This window comes from Somniosus microcephalus, chromosome 12 (genome assembly GCF_052327205.1).
Source record: "Somniosus microcephalus isolate GS21.2 chromosome 12, FLI_Smic_1.0, whole genome shotgun sequence".
In the NCBI taxonomy this organism is placed as follows: Eukaryota; Metazoa; Chordata; class Chondrichthyes; order Squaliformes; family Somniosidae; genus Somniosus; species Somniosus microcephalus.
The window spans coordinates 7,041,459-7,065,242 of NC_140998.1; the positions used below are offsets into that span (position 1 = coordinate 7,041,459).

General features: G+C 49.5%; 1 protein-coding gene and 1 non-coding gene across 5 annotated transcripts in view; both read right to left on the reverse strand.

Annotated features, from left to right (window-relative positions):
* Positions 1-260: 260 nt before the first annotated feature.
* trnat-ugu (transfer RNA threonine (anticodon UGU)) lies at positions 261-333 on the reverse strand. The gene has a single exon. It is a non-coding gene; the product is annotated as a tRNA-Thr (tRNA).
* A 7,249-nt stretch (positions 334-7,582) lies between these two features.
* The window catches only part of gskip (gsk3b interacting protein), a 33,234-nt gene continuing 17,032 nt past the window's right edge, over positions 7,583-23,784 (reverse strand). For all 4 annotated transcript variants that reach the window (XM_086002555.1, XM_086002554.1, XM_086002557.1 and 1 more), the window contains one exon: positions 7,583-8,399. In XM_086002555.1, coding sequence (XP_085858681.1) covers positions 8,241-8,399 — 159 coding nt within the window. In that variant the 3' untranslated portion in view covers positions 7,583-8,240. The remainder of the gene's footprint in view (positions 8,400-23,784) is intronic.

Genomic DNA, 23,784 nt, shown 5'->3' on the forward strand with positions numbered 1-23,784 from the left:
ACGTTATGGCTCTATGAATGGTGGGGCAGGCTTGAGGGGCCTCCTCCTGCTCCTATTTCTTATGTTCTTCAGCACCAGAGGCCACAGTCGGTGGGACGGAGGTTGAGATTGGGTGAGGCCGCGGCAACGGGTTTTGGCGACCTTTGGGAAGGCCAATCCCAGGTGGGATTTTCGAAGGTCGTGGCCAATATTATTTTTTCAAGGGATTTAAAATATTCCTTTTGGCTCAATGTCTTTAAATGTGGGGTAAAAATCCAGCCAGGCCCCAGCGAGGATCGAACTCGCGACCCCTGGTTTACAAGACCAGTGCTCTAACCACTGAGCTATGGAGCCGCGGCGATAGATGAACCCGGGCCGCGCCTCTCACCAACCATAGAGCCCCGGACCGGGCCGGCTTCCCCCCTGTCCCAGGGCCACCTGCAGCCTCAGGGCTCACGGCCCAGACCCGCTGCCCCACCCGCGGAGCCGCCACTCTCCCCCCTGGCCCCGCTCCCGCGACCCGCGGCCTCACGTCGCTCAATGATTGAGAATGGAGCCAGGCGCTGCGCTGCCACCGAGCCACCCGCAGAGGGCGCTCGCATTTCCCGGGCCCTGCACCGGCCGCACTCGGCCAGCAGAGGGGGGTGAGAGAGCAGAGGAGACCTCGTTTAACATCTGGGCCGAAGGATTGCACCTCAGACAGTGCAGCACTCCCTCAGTATTGTCCCTCTGACAGTGCAGCTCTCCCTCAGTACTGCACCTCCGACACTGCAGCGCTCCCTTAGTACTGCCCCTCAGACAGTGCAGCGCTCCCTCAGTACTGCCCCTCAGACAGTGCAGCGCTCCCTCAGTACTGCCCCTCAGACAGTGCAGCGCTCTCTCAGTACTGCCCCTCCGACAGTGCAGCGCTCCCTCAGTACTGCCCCTCAGACAGTGCAGCGCTCCCTCAGTACTGCCCCTCCGACAGTGCAGCGCTCCCTCAGTACTGCCCCTCCGACAGTGCAGCACTCCCTCAGTACTGCACCTCCGACAGTGCAGCGCTCCCTCAGTACTGCCCCTCCGACAGTGCAGCGCTCCCTCAGTACTGGCCCTCCGACAGTGCAGCATTCCCTCAGTACTGCCCCTCCGACAGTGCAGTGCTCCCTCAGTACTGCCCCTCCGACAGTGCAGCGCTCCCTCAGTACTGCCCCTCCGACAGTGCAGAGCTCCCTCAGTACTGCCCCTCCGACAGTGCAGTGCTCCCTCAGTACTGCCCCTCCGACAGTGCAGGGCTCCCTCAGTACTGCCCCTCCGACAGTGCAGAGCTCCCTCAGTACTGCCCCTCCGACAGTGCGGCGCTCCCTCAGTACTGCCCCTCCGACAGTGCGGCACTCCCTCAGTACTGCCCCTCCGACAGTGCGGCGCTCCCTCAGTACTGCCCCTCCGACAGTGCAGCGCTCCCTCAGTACTGCCCCTCCGACAGTGCGGCGCTCCCTCAGTACTGCCCCTCCGACAGTGCGGCGCTCCCTCAGTACTGCCCCTCCGACAGTGCGGCGCTCCCTCAGCACTGCCCCTCCGACAGTGCAGCACTCCCTCAGTACTGCCCCTCCGACAGTGCGGCGCTCCCTCAGTACTGCACCTCCGACAGTGCGGCGCTCCCTCAGTACTGCCCCTCCGACAGTGCAGCGCTCCCTCAGTACTGCACCTCCGACAGTGCGGCACTTCCTCAGTACTGCCCCTCCAACAGTGCGGCGCTCCCTCAGTACTGCCCCTCCAACAGTGCAGCGGAGCTCCCTCAGTACTGCCGCTTCGACAGTGCAGCGTGGTGCTGGAATCTGCAACCATCAGAGGCAAGAGTGCTGCCACTGAGCCACAGCTGACACCTCGAACACTGTGTGGATGACTCAAAATTTGGAAGTTTAGTTAACAATGAGGAGGATAGTGATAGACTTCAAGAGGACATAGACTGGCTGGTGAAATGGGCGGACACGTGGCGGATGAAATTCAACGCAGAAAAGTGCAAGTGACAGATTTTGATACAAAGAATGACGAGAGGCAATATAAACTAAAGGGTACAATCCTAAAAGGGGTGCATGAACAGAGAGACCTGGGGGTCCATGTGCACAAATCGTTGAAGGTGGCAGGGCAGGTTGAGAAAGTGGTTAAAAAAGCATACGGGATCCTAGGTTAATTCCAGAGATGAGGGGGTTGACCTTATGAGGAAAGGTTGAGCAGGCTGGGCCTATACTCATTGGAGTTTAGAAGAATGAGAGGTGATCTTATCGAAACATACAAGATACTGAGGGGGCTCGACAGGGTAGATGCAGAGAGGATGTTTCCCCTCGTGGGGAAATCTAGAACTCAGGGGCACAGTCTCAGAATAAAGGGTCGCCCTTTTAGAACTGAGATGAGGAGGAATTTCTTCTCTCAGAGGGTCGTAAATCTGTGGAATTCTCTGCCCCAGAGAGCCATGGAGGCTGAGTCATTAAATACATTTAAGGTGGAGACACAGATTTTTGCAAGATAAGCGAGTGAAGGGTTATGGGGAGCGGGCAGGGAAGTGGCTTTGAGCCCAAGATCAGCCATGATCTTATTGAATGGCGGAGTAGGCTCGAGGGGCCAAGTGGTCTATTCCTGCTCCTATTTCTTATGTTCTTATCCTGGGCTTCATAAATAGAGGTATACAGGTACAAAAGTGTGGAAATTATGATGAACCTGTATAAAACACTGGTTCGGCCCCAACTGGAGTATTGTGTCCAATTCTGGGCACCGCACTTTAGGAAGGATATGGAGGCCTTAGAGAGGGAGCAGAAAAGATTTACGAGAATGGTTCCAGGGATGAGGGACTTCAGTTACATGGAGAGACTGGAGAAACTGGGGTTGTTCTCCTTGGAGCAGAGAAGATTGAGAGGTGATTTGATCGAGGTGTTCAAAATCATGAGGGGTCTGGACAGAGTTGATAGAGAGAAACTGTTCCCATTGGCGGAAGGGTCGAGAACCAGAGGACACAGATTTAAGGTGATTGGCAGAAGAACCAAAGGTGACGTAAGAAAAAACTCTTTTATGCGAGTGGTTGGGATCTGGAATGCACTGCCTGAAAGGGTGGTGGAGGCAGATTCAACTGTGGCTTTCAAAAGGGAGTTGGGTAAGTAACTGAAGGAAAAAAATTTGCAGGGCTGTGGGGAAAGGGCGGGGGAGTGGGACTAGCTGAAGGCTCTTGCAGAGAGCTGGCACAGGCTCGACGGGCCGAATGGCCTCCTTCCCTGCTGTAACCATTCTATGTGGCTCACCACCACCTTCTCGAGGGCAATTAGGGATGGGAAATAAATGCTGGCCTTGCCAGCGATGCCCACATCCCTTAAAAATGATGGTTCTAACTGCCGGTTCCTGTCTGCTACACCATGTAAGCGGCAGGCTAGGGCCGACAAATGGCCAAGAAGGTCTGATGAAACAGATAGCCGAGACTGATTCTGCAGTTCTGGTCTGTTCGGCTTACCTGATGAGGGCTGTCGGAACAAACCTTTGTAGCATCTTACCTTGGAAGACTAAATGGGTTGGGTAGAGTTTATGTTACGGTTGATTCCATGAAACGCATGGGCTTGATGGCAGGGCAGGCCCAATACTTGGCCCCTGTGCCATGGGAAGAGAAAAATCAGCTGAGGTTCCTACTCCTAATTGTACCCCGACATGTTATTGCTGAGCCTGTACCCCGACATGTTATTGCTGAGCCTGTACCCCGACATGTTATTGCTGTGAGCCTGTACCCCGACATGTTATTGCTGTGAGCCTGTAGCCCGACATGTTATTGCTGAGCCTGTACCCAGACATGTTATTGCTGTGGGCCTGTACCCCGACATGTTATTGCTGTGAGCCTGTACCCCGACATGTTATTGCTGAGCCTGTACCCCGACATGTTATTGCTGAGCCTGTACCCCGACATGTTATTGCTGTGGGCCTGTACCCCGACATGTTATTGCTGAGCCTGTACCCAGACATGTTATTGCTGTGAGCCTGTACCCCGACATGTTATTGCTGAGCCTGTACCCCGACATGTTATTGCTGTGGGCCTGTACCCCGACATGTTATTGCTGAGCCTGTACCCCGACATGTTATTGCTGAGCCTGTACCCAGACATGTTATTGCTGTGAGCCTGTACCCCGACATGTTATTGCTGAGCCTGTACCCCGACATGTTATTGCTGTGGGCCTGTACCCCGACATGTTATTGCTGTGAGCCTGTACCCCGACATGTTATTGCTGAGCCTGTACCCCGACATGTTATTGCTGAGCCTGTACCCCGACATGTTATTGCTGTGAGCCTGTACCCCGACATGTTATTGCTGTGGGCCTGTACCCCGACATGTTATTGCTGTGAGCCTGTACCCCGACATGTTATTGCTGTGGGCCTGTACCCCGACATGTTATTGCTGTGAGCCTGTACCCCGACATGTTATTGCTGTGAGCCTGTACCCCGACATGTTATTGCTGTGAGCCTGTACCCCGACATGTTATTGCTGAGCCTGTACCCCGACATGTTATTGCTGTGAGCCTGTACCCCGACATGTTATTGCTGAGCCTGTACCCCGACATGTTATTGCTGAGCCTGTACCCCGACATGTTATTGCTGAGCCTGTACCCGACATGTTATTGCTGAGCCTGTACTCCGACATGTTATTGCTGTGAGCCTGTACCCCGACATGTTATTGCTGTGGGCCTGTACCCCGACATGTTATTGCTGTGGGCCTGTACCCCGACATGTTATTGCTGAGCCTGTACCCCGACATGTTATTGCTGAGCCTGTACCCCGACATGTTATTGCTGAGCCTGTACCCAGACATGTTATTGCTGAGCCTGTACCCCGACATGTTATTGCTGTGAGCCTGTACCCCGAGATGTTATTGCTGTGGGCCTGTACCCCGACATGTTATTGCTGTGAGCCTGTACCCTGACATGTTATTGCTGAGCCTGTACCCCGACATGTTATTGCTGAGCCTGTACCCCGACATGTTATTGCTGAGCCTGTACCCCGACATGTTATTGCTGAGCCTGTACCCCGACATGTTATTGCTGAGCCTGTACCCCGACATGTTATTGCTGTGAGCCTGTACCCCGACATGTTATTGCTGTGGGCCTGTACCCCGACATGTTATTGCTGAGCCTGTACCCAGACATGTTATTGCTGAGCCTGTACCCCGACATGTTATTGCTGAGCCTGTACCCCGACATGTTATTGCTGAGCCTGTACCCCGACATGTTATTGCTGTGGGCCTGTACCCCGACATGTTATTGCTGTGAGCCTGTACCCCGACATGTTATTGCTGAGCCTGTACCCCGACATGTTATTGCTGAGCCTGTACCCCGACATGTTATTGCTGAGCCTGTACCCCGACATGTTATTGCTGAGCCTGTACCCCGACATGTTATTGCTGTGGGCCTGTACCCCGACATGTTATTGCTGAGCCTGTACCCCGACATGTTATTGCTGTGGGCCTGTACCCCGACATGTTATTGCTGAGCCTGTACCCAGACATGTTATTGCTGAGCCTGTACCCCGACATGTTATTGCTGAGCCTGTACCCCGACATGTTATTGCTGTGAGCCTGTACCCCATGTTATTGCTGTGGGCCTGTACCCCGACATGTTATTGCTGAGCCTGTACCCCGACATGTTATTGCTGAGCCTGTACCCCGACATGTTATTGCTGAGCCTGTACCCCGACATGTTATTGCTGAGCCTGTACCCCGACATGTTATTGCTGAGCCTGTACCCCGACATGTTATTGCTGAGCCTGTACCCCGACATGTTATTGCTGAGCCTGTACCCCGACATGTTATTGCTGAGCCTGTACCCCGACATGTTATTGCTGTGGGCCTGTACCCCGACATGTTATTGCTGAGCCTGTACCCCGACATGTTATTGCTGTGGGCCTGTACCCCGACATGTTATTGCTGAGCCTGTACCCCGACATGTGATTGCTGAGCCTGTACCCCGACATGTTATTGCTGAGCCTGTACCCCGACATGTTATTGCTGTGAGCCTGTACCCCGACATGTTATTGCTGTGAGCCTGTACCCAGACATGTTATTGCTGTGAGCCTGTAGCCCGACATGTTATTGCTGAGCCTGTACCCCATGTTATTGCTGAGCCTGTACCCCGACATGTTATTGCTGTGGGCCTGTACCCAGACATGTTATTGCTGTGAGCCTGTACCCCGACATGTTATTGCTGAGCCTGTACCCCGACATGTTATTGCTGAGCCTGTACCCCGACATGTTATTGCTGTGAGCCTGTAGCCCGACATGTTATTGCTGAGCCTGTACCCAGACATGTTATTGCTGTGGGCCTGTACCCCGACATGTTATTGCTGTGAGCCTGTACCCCGACATGTTATTGCTGAGCCTGTACCCCGACATGTTATTGCTGTGGGCCTGTACCCCGACATGTTATTGCTGAGCCTGTACCCCGACATGTTATTGCTGTGGGCCTGTACCCAGACATGTTATTGCTGTGAGCCTGTACCCCGACATGTTATTGCTGAGCCTGTACCCCGACATGTTATTGCTGAGCCTGTACCCCGACATGTTATTGCTGTGAGCCTGTAGCCCGACATGTTATTGCTGAGCCTGTACCCAGACATGTTATTGCTGTGGGCCTGTACCCCGACATGTTATTGCTGTGAGCCTGTACCCCGACATGTTATTGCTGAGCCTGTACCCAGACATGTTATTGCTGTGAGCCTGTACCCCGACATGTTATTGCTGAGCCTGTACCCCGACATGTTATTGCTGTGGGCCTGTACCCCGACATGTTATTGCTGAGCCTGTACCCCGACATGTTATTGCTGAGCCTGTACCCCGACATGTTATTGCTGAGCCTGTACCCCGACATGTTATTGCTGAGCCTGTACCCCGACATGTTATTGCTGTGAGCCTGTACCCCGACATGTTATTGCTGTGAGCCTGTACCCCGACATGTTATTGCTGTGGGCCTGTACCCCAACATGTTATTGCTGAGCCTGTACCCCGACATGTTATTGCTGAGCCTGTACCCCGACATGTTATTGCTGAGCCTGTACCCCGACATGTTATTGCTGAGCCTGTACCCCGACATGTTATTGCTGAGCCTGTACCCCAACATGTTATTGCTGAGCCTGTACCCCGACATGTTATTGCTGTGAGCCTGTACCCCGACATGTTATTGCTGAGCCTGTACCCCGACATGTTATTGCTGAGCCTGCACCCCGACATGTTATTGCTGAGCCTGTACCCCTGCTCAAGTCAGTGTCTCTGGTAGATGAAAAGGCTGCCACAGTCACACAAAAAGTGGTAAAGCAGAAGACTGAATCCACAATTCCCCACAACATGGTGGGTTCCTGATGTCTGAGGGAAGGCACCCAGCGACACTGTCACAGTAAGGGGTACCCAGAGAATCTCCCCAGTTCATGCTCGAGCACTTTGTAGTGGTTGCCTTTCAGAGACCTGGGGTCAGATGCCCCTCTTGGCCTGCGAGGAGTGATGTCGGACTGCACGAGACCCAAGGATGGGGGTAACAGGAGAAAATGGGAATACATTTTTTTTAAATGAATTGGTTAATGTAGGTTCGGTACAGAAACAGCAGAGTGCAGCTCGGTGTCCGAAATATTTTATTAATCCTTTTGCAAAACATACATTAACATTTTTTTTAAAGATTGGATTTTTCCTCACCTTGGAATCTGCTCGTTACACCACAGGTTTGACTTCCTGTACTTCACAAATTAAGAACACAGAATTTTTTTTTTTAATTAACAAGTTAACAATTCAAAGTACCTGTACTTGTAAAATGAAGCAACATTAATGAGAAAGCTGGGAGGAGCTAAGTTACCAGACGCTCGATGGCATGACCTGAACACTGGTCACTTGTTCTTCTTCCACCTAGAAACTTGCTCTGGACACCGTCCATTGCTCCCTTTCCTCTACACAGGTAATGGGTCAAATGTACCCTCCAGCAATGACACAGACTGACCCCTTCTGAAAGGTGCTGTGCCATTTCCAGCTCAATCACAGCAAGGGGACTTACAAATACCCTGCCTCGCTCTGTAGGGATGAGAGGCAGAGATGAAATTCTGCAAGAAAAGTGGATCCCAACTGTACTGCTGCGTGAATGTGGAAAGAAAACAAACCATTCGCTAACTTTCTGCAGGGTGTGCGCAGCCTCTCACCCCGCGTGTTTGGGTCATGAAGTTTTTGCAGCCAGAGAAAACACGTTGAGGAACATGCGGTCACCAGGAGCTGGAGTCAGGGCCCTTTACTCCTGTACATCTTTTAACGCTTCTAGTCTCTTGAGAAGGGCGTTTCCAAATGCTTCGCGATACGCAGGGCTGAGCGAGTCCAGGAGGGAGTAAATGGTCTCATGGTACTGCATCGACAGTGACTCGTCCACCTGGTCAAAGCCATAGGCTACCACCTGGAAGAGGAAAAGCAGGTCAGTTCCGAGATTGTCCCCGAACCAAAACCCTTCCCCATCCACCCAGTGCCAGATGCAGCAATAGGAAACTCTAAAACTACATGGTTTCCTCCACAGAATAAGACAACACAGACCCCTAACCAATACCACACTCCCAGAATAAGACAACACAGACCCCTAACCAACACCACACTCCCAAAATAAAACACAGACCCCTAACCAATACCACACTCCCAGAATAAGACAACACAGACCCCTAACCAACACCACACTCCCAGAATAAGACAACACAGACCCCTAACCAACACCACCCTCCCAGAATAAGACAACACAGACCCCTAACCAACACCACACTCCCAGAATAAAACACAGACCCCTAACCAACACCACACTCCCAGAATAAGACAACACAGACCCCTAACCAACACCACCCTCCCAGAATAAGACAACACAGACCCCTAACCAACACCACACTCCCAGAATAAGACAACACAGACCCCTAACCAACACACTCCCAAAATAAGACAACACAGACCCCTAACCAACACCACACTCCCAGAATAAGACAACACAGACCCCTAACCAACACCACACTCCCAGAATAAGACAACACAGACCCCTAACCAACACCACACTCCCAGAATAAGACAACACAGACCCCTAACCAACACCACACTCCCAGAATAAGACAACACAGACCCCTAACCAACACCACACTCCCAGAATAAGACAACACAGACCCCTAACCAACACCACACTCCCAGAATAAGACAACACAGGCCCCTAACCAACACACTCCCAAAATAAGACAACACAGACCCCTAACCAACACCACACTCCCAGAATAAGACAACACAGACCCCTAACCAACACCACACTCCCAGAATAAGACAACACAGACCCCTAACCAACACCACACTCCCAGAATAAGACAACACAGACCCCTAACCAACACCACACTCCCAGAATAAGACAACACAGACCCCTAACCAACACCACACTCCCAGAATAAGACAACACAGGCCCCTAACCAACACCACACTCCCAGAATAAGACAACACAGACCCCTAACCAACACCACACTCCCAGAATAAGACAACACAGACCCCTAACCAATACCACACTCCCAGAATAAGACAACACAGACCCCTAACCAATACCACACTCCCAGAATAAGACAACACAGACCCCTAACCAACACCACACTCCCAGAATAAGACAACACAGACCCCTAACCAACACCACACTCCCAGAATAAGACAACACAGGCCCCTAACCAATACCACACTCCCAGAATAAGACAACACAGACCCCTAACCAACACCACACACCCAGAATAAGACAACACAGACCCCTAACCAACACCACACTCCCAGAATAAGACAACACAGACCCCTAACCAACACCACACTCCCAGAATAAGACAACACAGGCCCCTAACCAACACACTCCCAAAATAAGACAACACAGACCCCTAACCAACACCACACTCCCAGAATAAGACAACACAGACCCCTAACCAACACCACACTCCCAGAATAAGACAACACAGACCCCTAACCAACACCACACTCCCAGAATAAGACAACACAGACCCCTAACCAACACCACACTCCCAGAATAAAACACAGACCCCTAACCAACACCACACTCCCAGAATAAGACAACACAGACCCCTAACCAACACCACACTCCCAGAATAAGACAACACAGACCCCTAACCAACACCACACTCCCAAAATAAAACACAGACCCCTAACCAACACCACACTCCCAGAATAAGACAACACAGACCCCTAACCAACACCACACTCCCAGAATAAGACAACACAGGCCCCTAACCAACACCACACTCGCAGAATAAGACACAGACCCCTAACCAAAACCACACTCCACAGAATAAGACAACACAGACCCCTAACCAACACCACACTCCCAGAATAAGACAACACAGACCCCTAACCAACACCACACTCCCAGAATAAGACAACACAGACCCCCAACCAACAACCCCCAGAATAAGCCAACACAGACCCCAAACCAACACCACCCTCCCAGAATAAGACAACACAGACCCCTAACCAACACCACACTCCCAGAATAAGACAACACAGACCCCTAACCAACACCACCCTCCCAGAATAAGACAACACAGACCCCTAACCAACACCACACTCCCAGAATAAGACAACACAGACCCCTAACCAACACCACCCTCCCAGAATAAGACAACACAGACCCCTAACCAACACCACACTCCCAGAACAATACAACACAGACCCCATACCAAAACTACACTCCCAGAATAAAACACAGACCCCTAACCAACACCACCCTCACAGAATAAGACAACACAGACCCCTAACCAACACCACCCTCACAGAATAAGACAACACAGACCCCTAACCAACACCACCCTCCTAGAATAAAACACAGACCCCTAACCAACACCACACTCCCAGAATAAAACAACACAGACCCCTAACCAACAACCCCCAGAATAAGCCAACACAGACCCCAAACCAACACCACCCTCCCAGAATAAGACAACACAGACCGCAAACCAACACCACACTCCCAGAATAAGACAACACAGGCCCCTAGCCAACACCCCACTCCCAGAATAAGACAACACATGCCCCAAACCAACACACTCCCAGAATAAGACAACACAGACCCCTAACCAACACCACACTCCCAGAATAAGACAACACAGACCCCTAACCAACACCACACTCCCAGAATAAGACAACACAGACCCCTAACCAACACCACACTCCCACAATAAGACAACACAGACCCCTAACCAACACCACACTCCCAGAATAAGACAACACAGACCCCTAACCAACACCACACTCCCAGAATAACACAACACAGACCCCTAACCAACACCACACTCCCAGAATAAGACAACACAGACCCCTGACCAACACCGCACTCCTAGAATAAGACAACACAGACCCCTAACCAACACCACCCTCCCAGAATAAGACAACACAGACCCCTAACCAACACCACACTCCCAGAATAAGACAACACAGGCCCCTAACCAACACCACACTCCCAGAATAAAACAAAGACCCCTAACCAACACCACACTCCCAGAATAAGACAACACAGACCCCTAACCAACACCACACTCTCAGAATAAGACAACACAGGCCCCTAACCAACACCACACTCCCAGAATAAGACAACACAGACCCCTAACCAACACCACACTCCCAGAATAAGACAACACAGACCCCTAACCAACACCACACTCCCAGAATAAGACAACACAGGCCCCTAACCAACACACTCCCAAAATAAGACAACACAGACCCCTAACCAACACCACACTCCCAGAATAAGACAACACAGACCCCTAACCAACACCACACTCCCAGAATAAGACAACACAGACCCCTAACCAACACCACACTCCCAGAATAAGACAACACAGACCCCTAACCAACACCACACTCGCAGAATAAGACAACACAGACCCCTAACCAAAACCACACTCCACAGAATAAGACAACACAGACCCCTAACCAACACCACACTCCCAGAATAAGACAACACAGACCCCTAACCAACACCACACTCCCAGAATAAGACAACACAGACCCCCAACCAACAACCCCCAGAATAAGCCAACACAGACCCCAAACCAACACCACCCTCCCAGAATAAGACAACACAGACCCCTAACCAACACCACACTCCCAGAATAAGACAACACAGACCCCTAACCAACACCACCCTCCCAGAATAAGACAACACAGACCCCTAACCAACACCACACTCCCAGAATAAGACAACACAGACCCCTAACCAACACCACCCTCCCAGAATAAGACAACACAGACCCCTAACCAACACCACACTCCCAGAATAAAACACAGACCCCTAACCAACACCACACTCCCAGAATAAAACAACACAGACCCCTAACCAACAACCCCCAGAATAAGCCAACACAGACCCCAAACCAACACCACCCTCCCAGAATAAGACAACACAGACCGCAAACCAACACCACACTCCCAGAATAAGACAACACAGGCCCCTAGCCAACACCCCACTCCCAGAATAAGACAACACAGACCCCTAACCAACACCACACTCCCAGAATAAGACAACACAGACCCCTAACCAACACCACACTCCCAGAATAAGACAACACAGACCCCTAACCAACACCACACTCCCACAATAAGACAACACAGACCCCTAACCAACACCACACTCCCAGAATAAGACAACACAGACCCCTAACCAACACCACACTCCCAGAATAAGACAACACAGACCCCTAACCAACACCACACTCCCAGAATAAGACAACACAGACCCCTAACCAACACCGCACTCCTAGAATAAGACAACACAGACCCCTAACCAACACCACCCTCCCAGAATAAGACAACACAGACCCCTAACCAACACCACACTCCCAGAATAAGACAACACAGGCCCCTAACCAACACCACACTCCCAGAATAAAACAAAGACCCCTAACCAACACCACACTCCCAGAATAAGACAACACAGACCCCTAACCAACACCACACTCCCAGAATAAGACAACACAGACCCCTAACCAACACCACACTCCCAGAATAAGACAACACAGACCCCTAACCAACACCACACTCCCAGAATAAGACAACACAGACCCCTAACCAACACCACCCTCCCAGAATAAGACAACACAGACCCCTAACCAACACCACACTCCCAGAATAAGACAACACAGACCCCTAACCAACACCACCCTCCCAGAATAAGACAACACAGACCCCTAACCAACACCACACTCCCAGAATAAAACACAGACCCCTAACCAACACCACACTCCCAGAATAAAACAACACAGACCCCTAACCAACAACCCCCAGAATAAGCCAACACAGACCCCAAACCAACACCACCCTCCCAGAATAAGACAACACAGACCGCAAACCAACACCACACTCCCAGAATAAGACAACACAGGCCCCTAGCCAACACCCCACTCCCAGAATAAGACAACACATGCCCCAAACCAACACACTCCCAGAATAAGACAACACAGACCCCTAACCAACACCACACTCCCAGAATAAGACAACACAGACCCCTAACCAACACCACACTCCCAGAATAAGACAACACAGACCCCTAACCAACACCACACTCCCACAATAAGACAACACAGACCCCTAACCAACACCACACTCCCAGAATAAGACAACACAGACCCCTAACCAACACCACACTCCCAGAATAAGACAACACAGACCCCTAACCAACACCACACTCCCAGAATAAGACAACACAGACCCCTAACCAACACCGCACTCCTAGAATAAGACAACACAGACCCCTAACCAACACCACCCTCCCAGAATAAGACAACACAGACCCCTAACCAACACCACACTCCCAGAATAAGACAACACAGGCCCCTAACCAACACCACACTCCCAGAATAAAACAAAGACCCCTAACCAACACCACACTCCCAGAATAAGACAACACAGGCCCCTAGCCAACACCCCACTCCCAGAATAAGACAACACATGCCCCAAACCAACACACTCCCAGAATAAGACAACACAGACCCCTAACCAACACCACACTCCCAGAATAAGACAACACAGACCCCTAACCAACACCACACTCCCAGAATAAGACAACACAGACCCCTAACCAACACCACACTCCCACAATAAGACAACACAGACCCCTAACCAACACCACACTCCCAGAATAAGACAACACAGACCCCTAACCAACACCACACTCCCAGAATAAGACAACACAGACCCCTAACCAACACCACACTCCCAGAATAAGACAACACAGACCCCTAACCAACACCGCACTCCTAGAATAAGACAACACAGACCCCTAACCAACACCACCCTCCCAGAATAAGACAACACAGACCCCTAACCAACACCACACTCCCAGAATAAGACAACACAGGCCCCTAACCAACACCACACTCCCAGAATAAAACAAAGACCCCTAACCAACACCACACTCCCAGAATAAGACAACACAGACCCCTAACCAACACCACACTCTCAGAATAAGGCAACACAGGCCCCTAACCAACACACTCCCAGAATAAGACAACACAGACCCGTAACCAACACCACACTCCCAGAATAAGACAACACAGGCCCCTAACCAACACCACACTCCCAGGAATGTTCTCATAGAATCACAGAATGGTTACAGCACAGGAGGCCATTAGGCCCGTCGAGCCCGTGCCGGCTCTCTGCAAGAGCACTTCAGCTCGTCCCACTGCCCCGCCCTTTCCCTGTAACCCTGCAAACGTTTTTCCTTCAGGTACTTATCCAATTCCCTTTTGAAAGCCGTGATCGAGTCTGCCGCCACCATCCTTTCAGGCAGCGCGTTCCAGATCCTAACCACTCGCTGCATAAAAAAGTTTTTCCTCATGTCGCCTTTGGTTCTTTTGCCAATCACCTTAAATCTGTGTCCTCTGGTTCTCGACCCTTCCGCCAATGGGAACAGTTTCTCTATCTACTCTGCCTAGACCCCTCATGATTTTGAACATCTCTATCAAATCACCTCTCAACCTTCTCTGCTCCAAGGAAAACCCCAGCTTCTCCAGTCTATCATGTAACTGAAATCCCTCATCCCTGGAATCATTCACGTAAATCTTTTCTGCACCCTCTCTAAGGTCTTCACATCCTTCCTAAAGTGCGGTGCCCAGAATTGGACACAATACTCCAGTTGAGGCCGAACCAGTGTTTTATAAAGATTCATCATAACTTCCTTGCTTTTGTACTCTATGCCTCTATTTATGAAGCCCGGGATCCCGTAAGCCTTTTTAACGGCTTTCTCAACCTGCCCTGCCACCTTCAATGATTTGTGTACATATACCCCCAGGTCTGTCTGTTCATGCACCCCCTTTAGGATTGTACCCTTTAGTTTATATTGCCTCTCCTCGTTCTTCCTACCAAAATGTATCACTTCGCACTTTTCTCAGTTAAATTTCATCTGCCACATGTCCACCCATTCCACCAGCCTGTCTGTGTCCTCTTGAAGTCTATCACTCTCCTCCTCACTGTTCACTATACTTCCAAGTTTTGAGTCATCTGCAAATTTTGAAATTGTGCCCTGTCCATCCAAGTCCAAGTCATTAATATATATCAAGAAAAGCAGTGGTCCTAGTACCGACCCCTGGGGAACACCGCTGTATACCTTCCTCCAGTCCAATAAACAACCGTTCACCACTACTCTCTGTTTCCTGTTACTCAGCCAATTTCGTATCCATGCTGCCACTGTCCCTTTTATTCCACGGGCTTCAACTTTGCTGGCAAGCCTATTATGTGGCACGTTATCAAACGCCTTTTGGAAGTCTATGTACACCACGTCAACCCTTCTCTGTTACCTCATCAAAAAACTCAAATCAAGTTAGTTAAACAAGATTTGCCTTTAACAAACCTGTGCTGGCTTTCCTTAATTAATCCAAGTGACTGTTAACTTTGTCCCGGATTATCGTTTCTAAAAGCTTCCCCACTACCGAGGTTAAACTGACTGGCCTGTAGTTGCTGGGTTTATCCTTGCACCCTTTTTTGAACAAGGGTGTAACATTTCCAATTCTCCAGTCCTCTGGCACCACCCCCATATCTAAGGGGGATTGGAAGATTATGGCCAGTACCTCTGCAATTTCCACCTTTACTTCCCTCAGCATTGTAGGATGCATCCCATCCGGTCCTGGTGGCTTATCTACTTTAAGTACAGCCAGCCTTTCTACTTTCAATTTTTACCCCACCCAGTATCTCAACTACCTCCTCTTTGCAAGCAACTTCTTCCTTGGTGAATATAGATACAAAGCACTCATTTAGTACCTCAGCCATGCCCTCTGTCTCCATGTATAGGTCCCCATTTTGGTCCCTAATCGGCCCCACCCCTCCTCTTACTACCTGTTTATTATTTATATGCCTATAAAAGACTTTTATGTTAGCTGTCAATCTATTCTCATACTCTCTTGGACATTGGAACCAGTTCTGGGGGAGGTGGGACCAGTACAAACGGCACGGTTTGCACCTGGGCGGGACCGGGACCGATGTCCTAGTGTTTGCTAGTGCTGTTGGGGAGGGTTTAAACTGAAATGGCAGGGGGTTGGGAACCTGTGCAGGGAGAAGGAGGAAAGGGAAGCAAGGATAGAAACAAAAGACAGGAAGGAGAAAAGCAAAAGTGGAAGGCAGAGAAATCAAGGGTGTAAATCAAACAGGGCTACAGTAAATAATAATTCTAAAAGGACTAAGTGTTAAAAAAACAAGCCTGAAAGCTTTGTGTCTTAATGCGAGGAGCATTTGTAATACGGTGGATGAATTAGCTGCGCAAATAGATGTAAACGGACATGATGTAATTAGAATTATGGAGACATGGCTCCAGGGTGACCAAGGCTGGGAATTCAACATCCAGGGGTATTCAATATTCAGGAAGGACAGGCAAAAAGGAAAAGGAGGTGGGGTAGCATTGCTGGTTAAAGAGGCGATCAACACAATAGTAAGGAAGGATATTAGCTCTGATGATGTGGAATCTGTATGGGTAGAGCTGAGAAATACCGAGGGGCAGAAAACGTTAGTGGGAGTTGTATACAGACCCCCAAACAGTAATGCGGAGGTTGGGGATGGCATTAAACAGGAAATTAGAGATGCGTGCAATAAGGGCACAGCAGTTATCATGGGTGACTTTAATCTACATATAGATTGGGCTAACCAAATTAGTAACAATACTGTGGAGGAGGAATTCCTGGAGTGTATACGGGATGGTTTCCTGGACCAATATGTCGAGAAACCAACTAGAGATCAGGCCATCTTAGACTGGGTATTATGTAATGAGAAAGGATTAATTAGCAATCTTGTTGTGAGAGGCCCCTTGGGGAGGAGCGATCATAATATGATAGAATTCTTCATTAAGATGGAGAGTGAAGTATTTGACTCAGAGACTAGGGTCCTGAATTTAAATAAAGGAAACTACGATGGTATGAGGCGCGAGTTGGCTAGGATGGATTGGGGGAACGTTACTTAAAGGGTTGACGGTGGATAGGCAATGGCAAACATTTAAAGATCACATGGATGAACTACAGAATTTGTTCATCCCTGTTTGGCATAAAAATAAAACAAAAAAGGTGACTCAACCGTGGCTAACAAGGGAAATTAGGGATAGCATAAGATCCAAGGAGAGGACATATAAATTGGCCAGAAAAAGCAGCAAACCTGAGGATTGGTTGCAGTTTAGGATTCAGCAAAGGAGGACAAAGGGATTAATTAAGAGGGGGAAAATAGAATATGAGAGTAAGCTTTCAGGGAACATAAAAACTGACTGTAAAAGCTTCTATAGATATGTGAAGAGAAAAAGCTTGGTGAAGTCAAGCGTAGGTCCCTTGCAGTCAGAATTGGGAATTTATAATGGGGAACAAAGAAATGGCAGGCCAATTAAATACATACTTTGGTTCTGTCTTCACAAAGGAGGACACAAATAACCTTCCAGAGATGTCAGGGAACATAGGGTCTGATGAAAGGGTGGAACTGAAAGAAATCAGTATTTGTAGGGAAATGGTGTTAGGAAAATTGATAGGACTGAAGGCCGATAAATCCCCAGGGCCTGATAATCTACATCCTAGGGTACTTAAAGAAGTGGCCCTAGAAATAGTAGATGCATTGCTGGTCATCTTCCAGAACTCGATAAGACTCCAGAACAGTACCCATGGATTGGAGGGTAGCTAATGTTACCCCACTATTCAAAAAAGGTGGTAGAGAAAAAGTGGGAAATGATAGACCGGTAAGCCTGACATCAGTAGTGGGGAAAATGCTAGAGTCCATTATAAAAGATGTAATAGCAGAGCACTTGGAAAGCAGTGACAGGATCGGACAAAGTCAACATGGATTTACAAAAGGTAAATCATGCTTGACTAATCTACTGGAATTTTTTGAGGATGTAACTGGTAAAATAGATAAGGGAGAACCAGTGGATGTGGTGTATTTGGACTTTCAGAAGGCTTTCGATAAGGTCACGCATAAGAGATTAGCGTGCAAAATTAAGGCACATGGGATTGGGGGCAAGGTATTGACTTGGATAGAGAACTGGTTGGCGGATAGAAAGCAAAGAGTTGGAATAAACGGGTCGTTTTCCGAGTGGCAGGCAGTGATTAGTGGGGTACCGCAAGGATTGGTCCTAGGACCCCAGCTGTTCACAATATATATTAATGATCTGGGTGAGGGAATTGGATGTAATATCTCCAAACTTGCAGACGTCACAAAGCTGGGTGGGAGGGTATGCTGTGAGGAGGATGTCGTGAAACTCCAGTACGATTTGGACAGGTTGGGTGATTGGGCAGAAACATGGCAAATGCACTATAATGTGGGTAAATGCAAGGTTATCCACTTTGGTGGCAAAAACAGGAAGGCAGACTATTATTTGAATGGCAATAGATTGGGAGAAGGGGAAGTGCAAAGAGACCTGGGTGTCCTTGTGCACCAGTCGCTGAAGGTAAGCATGCAGGTGCAGCAGGCGGTTAAGAAGGCAAATGGTATGTTGGCCTTCATAGCAAGAGGGTTCGAGTACAGGAACAAGGATGTGTTGCTGCAGTTGTACAGGGCCTTGGTAAGACCGCACCTTGAGTATTGTGTGCAGTTTTGGTCGCCTTATCTGAGGAAGGACGTTCTTGCCATGGAAGGAGTGCAGCGAAGATTGACCAGGCTAATACCTGGGATGGCGGGAATGACGTATGAGGAGAGATTGTGTCGATTGGGCTTATACTCACTGGAGTTTAGAAGATTGAGAGGGGATCTCATCGAAACCTATAAAATTCTGTCAGGCCTGGACAGACTAGATGCAGGAAGGATGTTTCCGATGGCCGGGGAGTCCAGAACCAGGGGTCATAGTCTAAGGATAAGGGGTAAGCCATTTAGGACTGAAATGAGGAGGAATTTCTTCACCCAGAGAGTGGTGAACCTGTGGAATTCTCTGCCACAGAGGGCGGTGGAGGCCAGTTCATTAAATATATTCAAGAAGGAGCTGGATATATTTCTTAAGGGATCAAGGGATATGGGGAGAAGGCAGGGACCGGGTACTGAATTTGCATGATCAGCCATGATCTCATTGAATGGCGAAGCAGGCTCGAGGGGCCGAATGGCCTACTCCTGCTCCTATCTTCTATGTTTCTATGTAATAGCAGAGCACTTGAAAAACAGTGACAGGATCGGACAAAGTCAACATGGATTTACAAAAGGTAAATCATGTTCGACTAATCTACTGGAATTTTTTGAGTATGTAACTGGTAGAATAGATAAGGGAGAACCAGTGGATGTGGTGTATTTGGACTTTCAGAAGGCTTTCGATAAGGTCCCACATAAGAGATTGGCATGCAAAGTTAAAGCACATGGGATTGGGGGTAAGGTACTGACTTGGATAGAGAACTGGTTGGCGGACAGGAAGCAAAGAGTTGGAATAAACGGCTCTTTTTCCGAGTGGCAGGCAGTGACTAGTGGGGTATCGCAGGGATCGGTGCTTGGACCCCAGCTATTCACAATGGGGCAGTAATTCCTCCCCAAACACGTGAGTACGGAAGGGGTACTCACGCGTCTGGCCGGAGGAAATGCCGGTTTTCAGCATGCACAGTGCATGCGCTGAAAACTGGCATTTCCTCTCCTCTAACCCAAGAGTTGAAGAGGCTAGCGCGTGCGCTGTAGGGGGCAGCGCGTGCGTCTTGGATTTCCTCTGTTTTGAGGGATTTGCGCATGTGTAAAGGCCTCCGGTCTTTACGCTTGTAAAAAGCACAGGTAAGTATTTGTTTTTACAGGTAAGTGGTGTTTTAGTGTAATTTAGAAAAAAAATTTCCACAGGTTTATTATTTTAAAGGATCTACAATAAGGTAAGTTTAGTTTTAGACCCTTTTCATTAAAAATTTATTTCTTTCAAAAAAAAAAAAAATTGTTTAAATTATTTTTTTAAAACTTATTTATACTTAATTTAATGATTGGGATGTTTTTTAAATTTTTATTTAAAGTTTAAATCGTGTTTTGGGCCCCCGTAGTTTTCATGAGTTTGACAGTTCTTACTCTCAAACTCATGAATGAACCTTCCCCTCCCCTGATTGGTTGTACAGTGCTCACCTGATCCCAGCCGGCACATCGCACTAACTACGCCGCTGGATCAGGTAAGCACTGCGCACTGACATCTGAACCGGGCCTGTCGCAGGAAATGCAAGCAGGCCCGGGCTTCAGATGTCAGCGCGCAGGGTGAGTGCACATCGGGGGCTTGCACGCGGGCCAAGCCCCTGACACCAAGTTGTGGGCCATTATATATTAATGATCTAGACAAGGGAACTAGATGCAATATCTCCAAGTTTGCAGACGACACAAAGCTGGGTGGGCGTGTGTGCTGTGAGGGGGATGCCGAGAAACTCCAGTATGATTTGGACAGGTTGGGTGATTGGGCAGATGCAGTATTATGTGGATAAATGCGAGGTTATCCACTTTGGTGGCAAAAACATGAAAACAGATTATCTGAACGGCAATAGATTGGGAAAAGGGGAAGTGCAACGAGACCTGTGTGTCCTTGAGCACCAGTCGCTGAAGGTAAGCATGCAGGTGCAGCAGGCGGTTAAGAAGGCAAATGGTATGTTGGTCTTCATAGTGAGAGGATTCGAGTACAGGAGCAAGGATGTCTTGCTGCAGTTGTACAGGGCCTTGGTGAGACCACACCTTGAGCATTGTGTGCAATTTTGGTCGCCTTATCGGAGGAAGGATGTTCTTGCCATGGAGAGTGTGCAGCGAAGATGCACCAGACTGATACCTGGGATGGCAGGAATGACGTATGAAGAGAGATTGGGTCAATTAGGCTTATATTCCTTACAGCCTTACAACCAATGTCCCAGACACCACCATCACCATCCCTGGGTATGTCCTGTCCCACCGGCAGGACAGACCCACCAGAGGTGGTAGCACCGTGGTATACAGTCGGGAGGGAGTAGCCCTGGGAGTCCTCAACATTGACTCAGGACCCCATGAGGTCTCATGGCATCAAGTCAAACATGGGCAAGGAAACCTCCTGCTGATTACCACCTACCGCCCTCCCTCAGTTGATGAATCAGTACTCCTCCATGTTGAACACCAATTGGAAGAAGCACTGAGAGTAGCAAGGGCACAAAATGTCCTCTGGGTGGGGGACTTCAATGTCCATCACCAAGAGTGGCTCGGTAGCACCACAACTGACCGAGCTGGCCGAGTCCTAAAGGACATAGCTGCCAGACTGGGTCTGCGACAGGTGGTGAGGGAACCAACAAGAGGGAAAAACCTACTTGATCTCGTCCTCACCAATCTACCTGTTGCAGATGCATCTGTCCATGACAGCATTGGTGGAAGTGACCACCGCACAGTCCTTGTGGAAACGAAGTCCCGTCTTCATGTTGAGGATACCCTCCACCGTGTTGTGTGGCACTACCACCGTGCTAAATGGGACAGATTTCGAACAGATCTGGCAACTCAAAACTGGGCATCCATGAGGCGCTGTGGGCCATCAGCAGCAGCAGAATTGTATTCAACCACAATCTGTAACCTCATGGCCCGGCATATCCCTCACTCTACCATTACCATCAAGCCGGGAGATCAACCCTGGTTTAACGAAGGGTGCAGGAGAGCATGCCGGGAACAGCACCAGGCATACCGAAAAATGAGGTGTCAACCTGGTGAGGCTACAACACAGGACTACTTGCATGCCAAACAACGGAAGCAACATGCGATAGACAGAGCTAAGCGATCTCACAACCATCGGATCAAATCAAAGCTCTGCAGTCCTGCCACATCCAGTCGTGAGTGGTGGTGGACAATTAAACAGTTAACAGGAGGAGGAGGCTCCAAAAATATCCCCATCCTCAATGATGGTGGAGCCCAGCACGTGAGTGCAAAAGACAAGGCTGAAGCATTTGCAACTATCTTCAGCCAGAAGTGCCGAGTGGATGATCCATCTCGGCCTCCTCCTGAGGTCCCCAGCATCACAGATGCCAGTCTTCAGCCCATTCAATTCACTCCACGTGATGTCAAGAAACGGCTGAAGACACTGGATACTGCAAAGGCTATGGGCCCTGACAACACTCCGGCAATAGTACTGAAGACTTGTGCTCCAGAACTAGCTGCGCCCCTAGCCAAGCTGTTCCAGTACAGCTACAACACTGGCACCTACCCGGCAATGTGGAAAATTGCCCAAGTATGTCCTGTCTACAAAAAGCAGGACAAATCCGACCCGGCCAATTACCGTCCCATCAGTCTACTCTCAATCATCAGCAAAGTGATGGAAGGTGTCGTCGACAGTGCTATCAAGCGGCACTTACTCAGCAATAACCTGCTAACTGACGTCCAGTTTGGGTTCCGCCAGGGCCACTCAGTTCCTGACCTCATTGCAGCCTTGGTCCAAACATGGACAAAAGAGCTGAACTCAAGAGGTGAGGTGAAAGTGACTGCCCTTGGCATCAAGGCAGCATTTGATCGAGTGTGGCATCAAGGAGCCCTAGCAAAACTGAAGTCAATGGGAATCAAGGGGAAAACTCTCCATTGGTTGGAATCATACACAAAGGAAGTTGGCTGTGGTTGTTGGAGGTTATTCATCTCAATCACATGACATCACTGCAGGAGTTCCTCAGGGCAGTGTCCTAGGCCCAACCATCTTCAGCTGTTTCATCAATGACCTTCCCTCCATCATACGGTCAGAAGTGGGAATGTTCGCTGATGATTGCACACTGTTCAGCACCATTCGAGACTCGTCAGATACTGACGCAGTCCGTGTCCATATGCAGCAAGACCTGGACAACATTCAGACTTGGGCTGACAAGTGGCAAGTAACATTTGCACCACACAAGTGCCAGGCAATGACCATCTCCAACAAACGAGACTCTAACCATCTCCCCTTGACATTCAATGGCATTACCATCGCTGAATCCCCCACTATCAACATCCTGGGGGTTACCATTGATCAGAAACTGAACTGGACCTGCCATATAAATACTGTGGCTACAAGAGCAGGCCAGAGGCTGGGAATTCTGCGGCGAGTGTCTCAGCTCCTGACTCCCCAAAGCCTTTCCACCATCTACAAGGCACAAGTCAGGAGTGTGATGGAATACTCTCCACTTGCCTGGATGAATGCAGCTCCAACAACACTCAAGAAGCTCGACACCATTCAGGATAAAGCAGCCCGCTTGATTGGCACTCCATCCACCACCTTCAACATTCACTCCCTCCACCACCGGCGCACTGGCTGCAGTGTGTACCATCTACAAGATGCACTGCAGCAACTCGCCAAAGCTCCTTCAACAGCACCTTCCAAACCCGCGACCTCTACCACTTAGAAGGACAAGGGCAGCAGACGCATG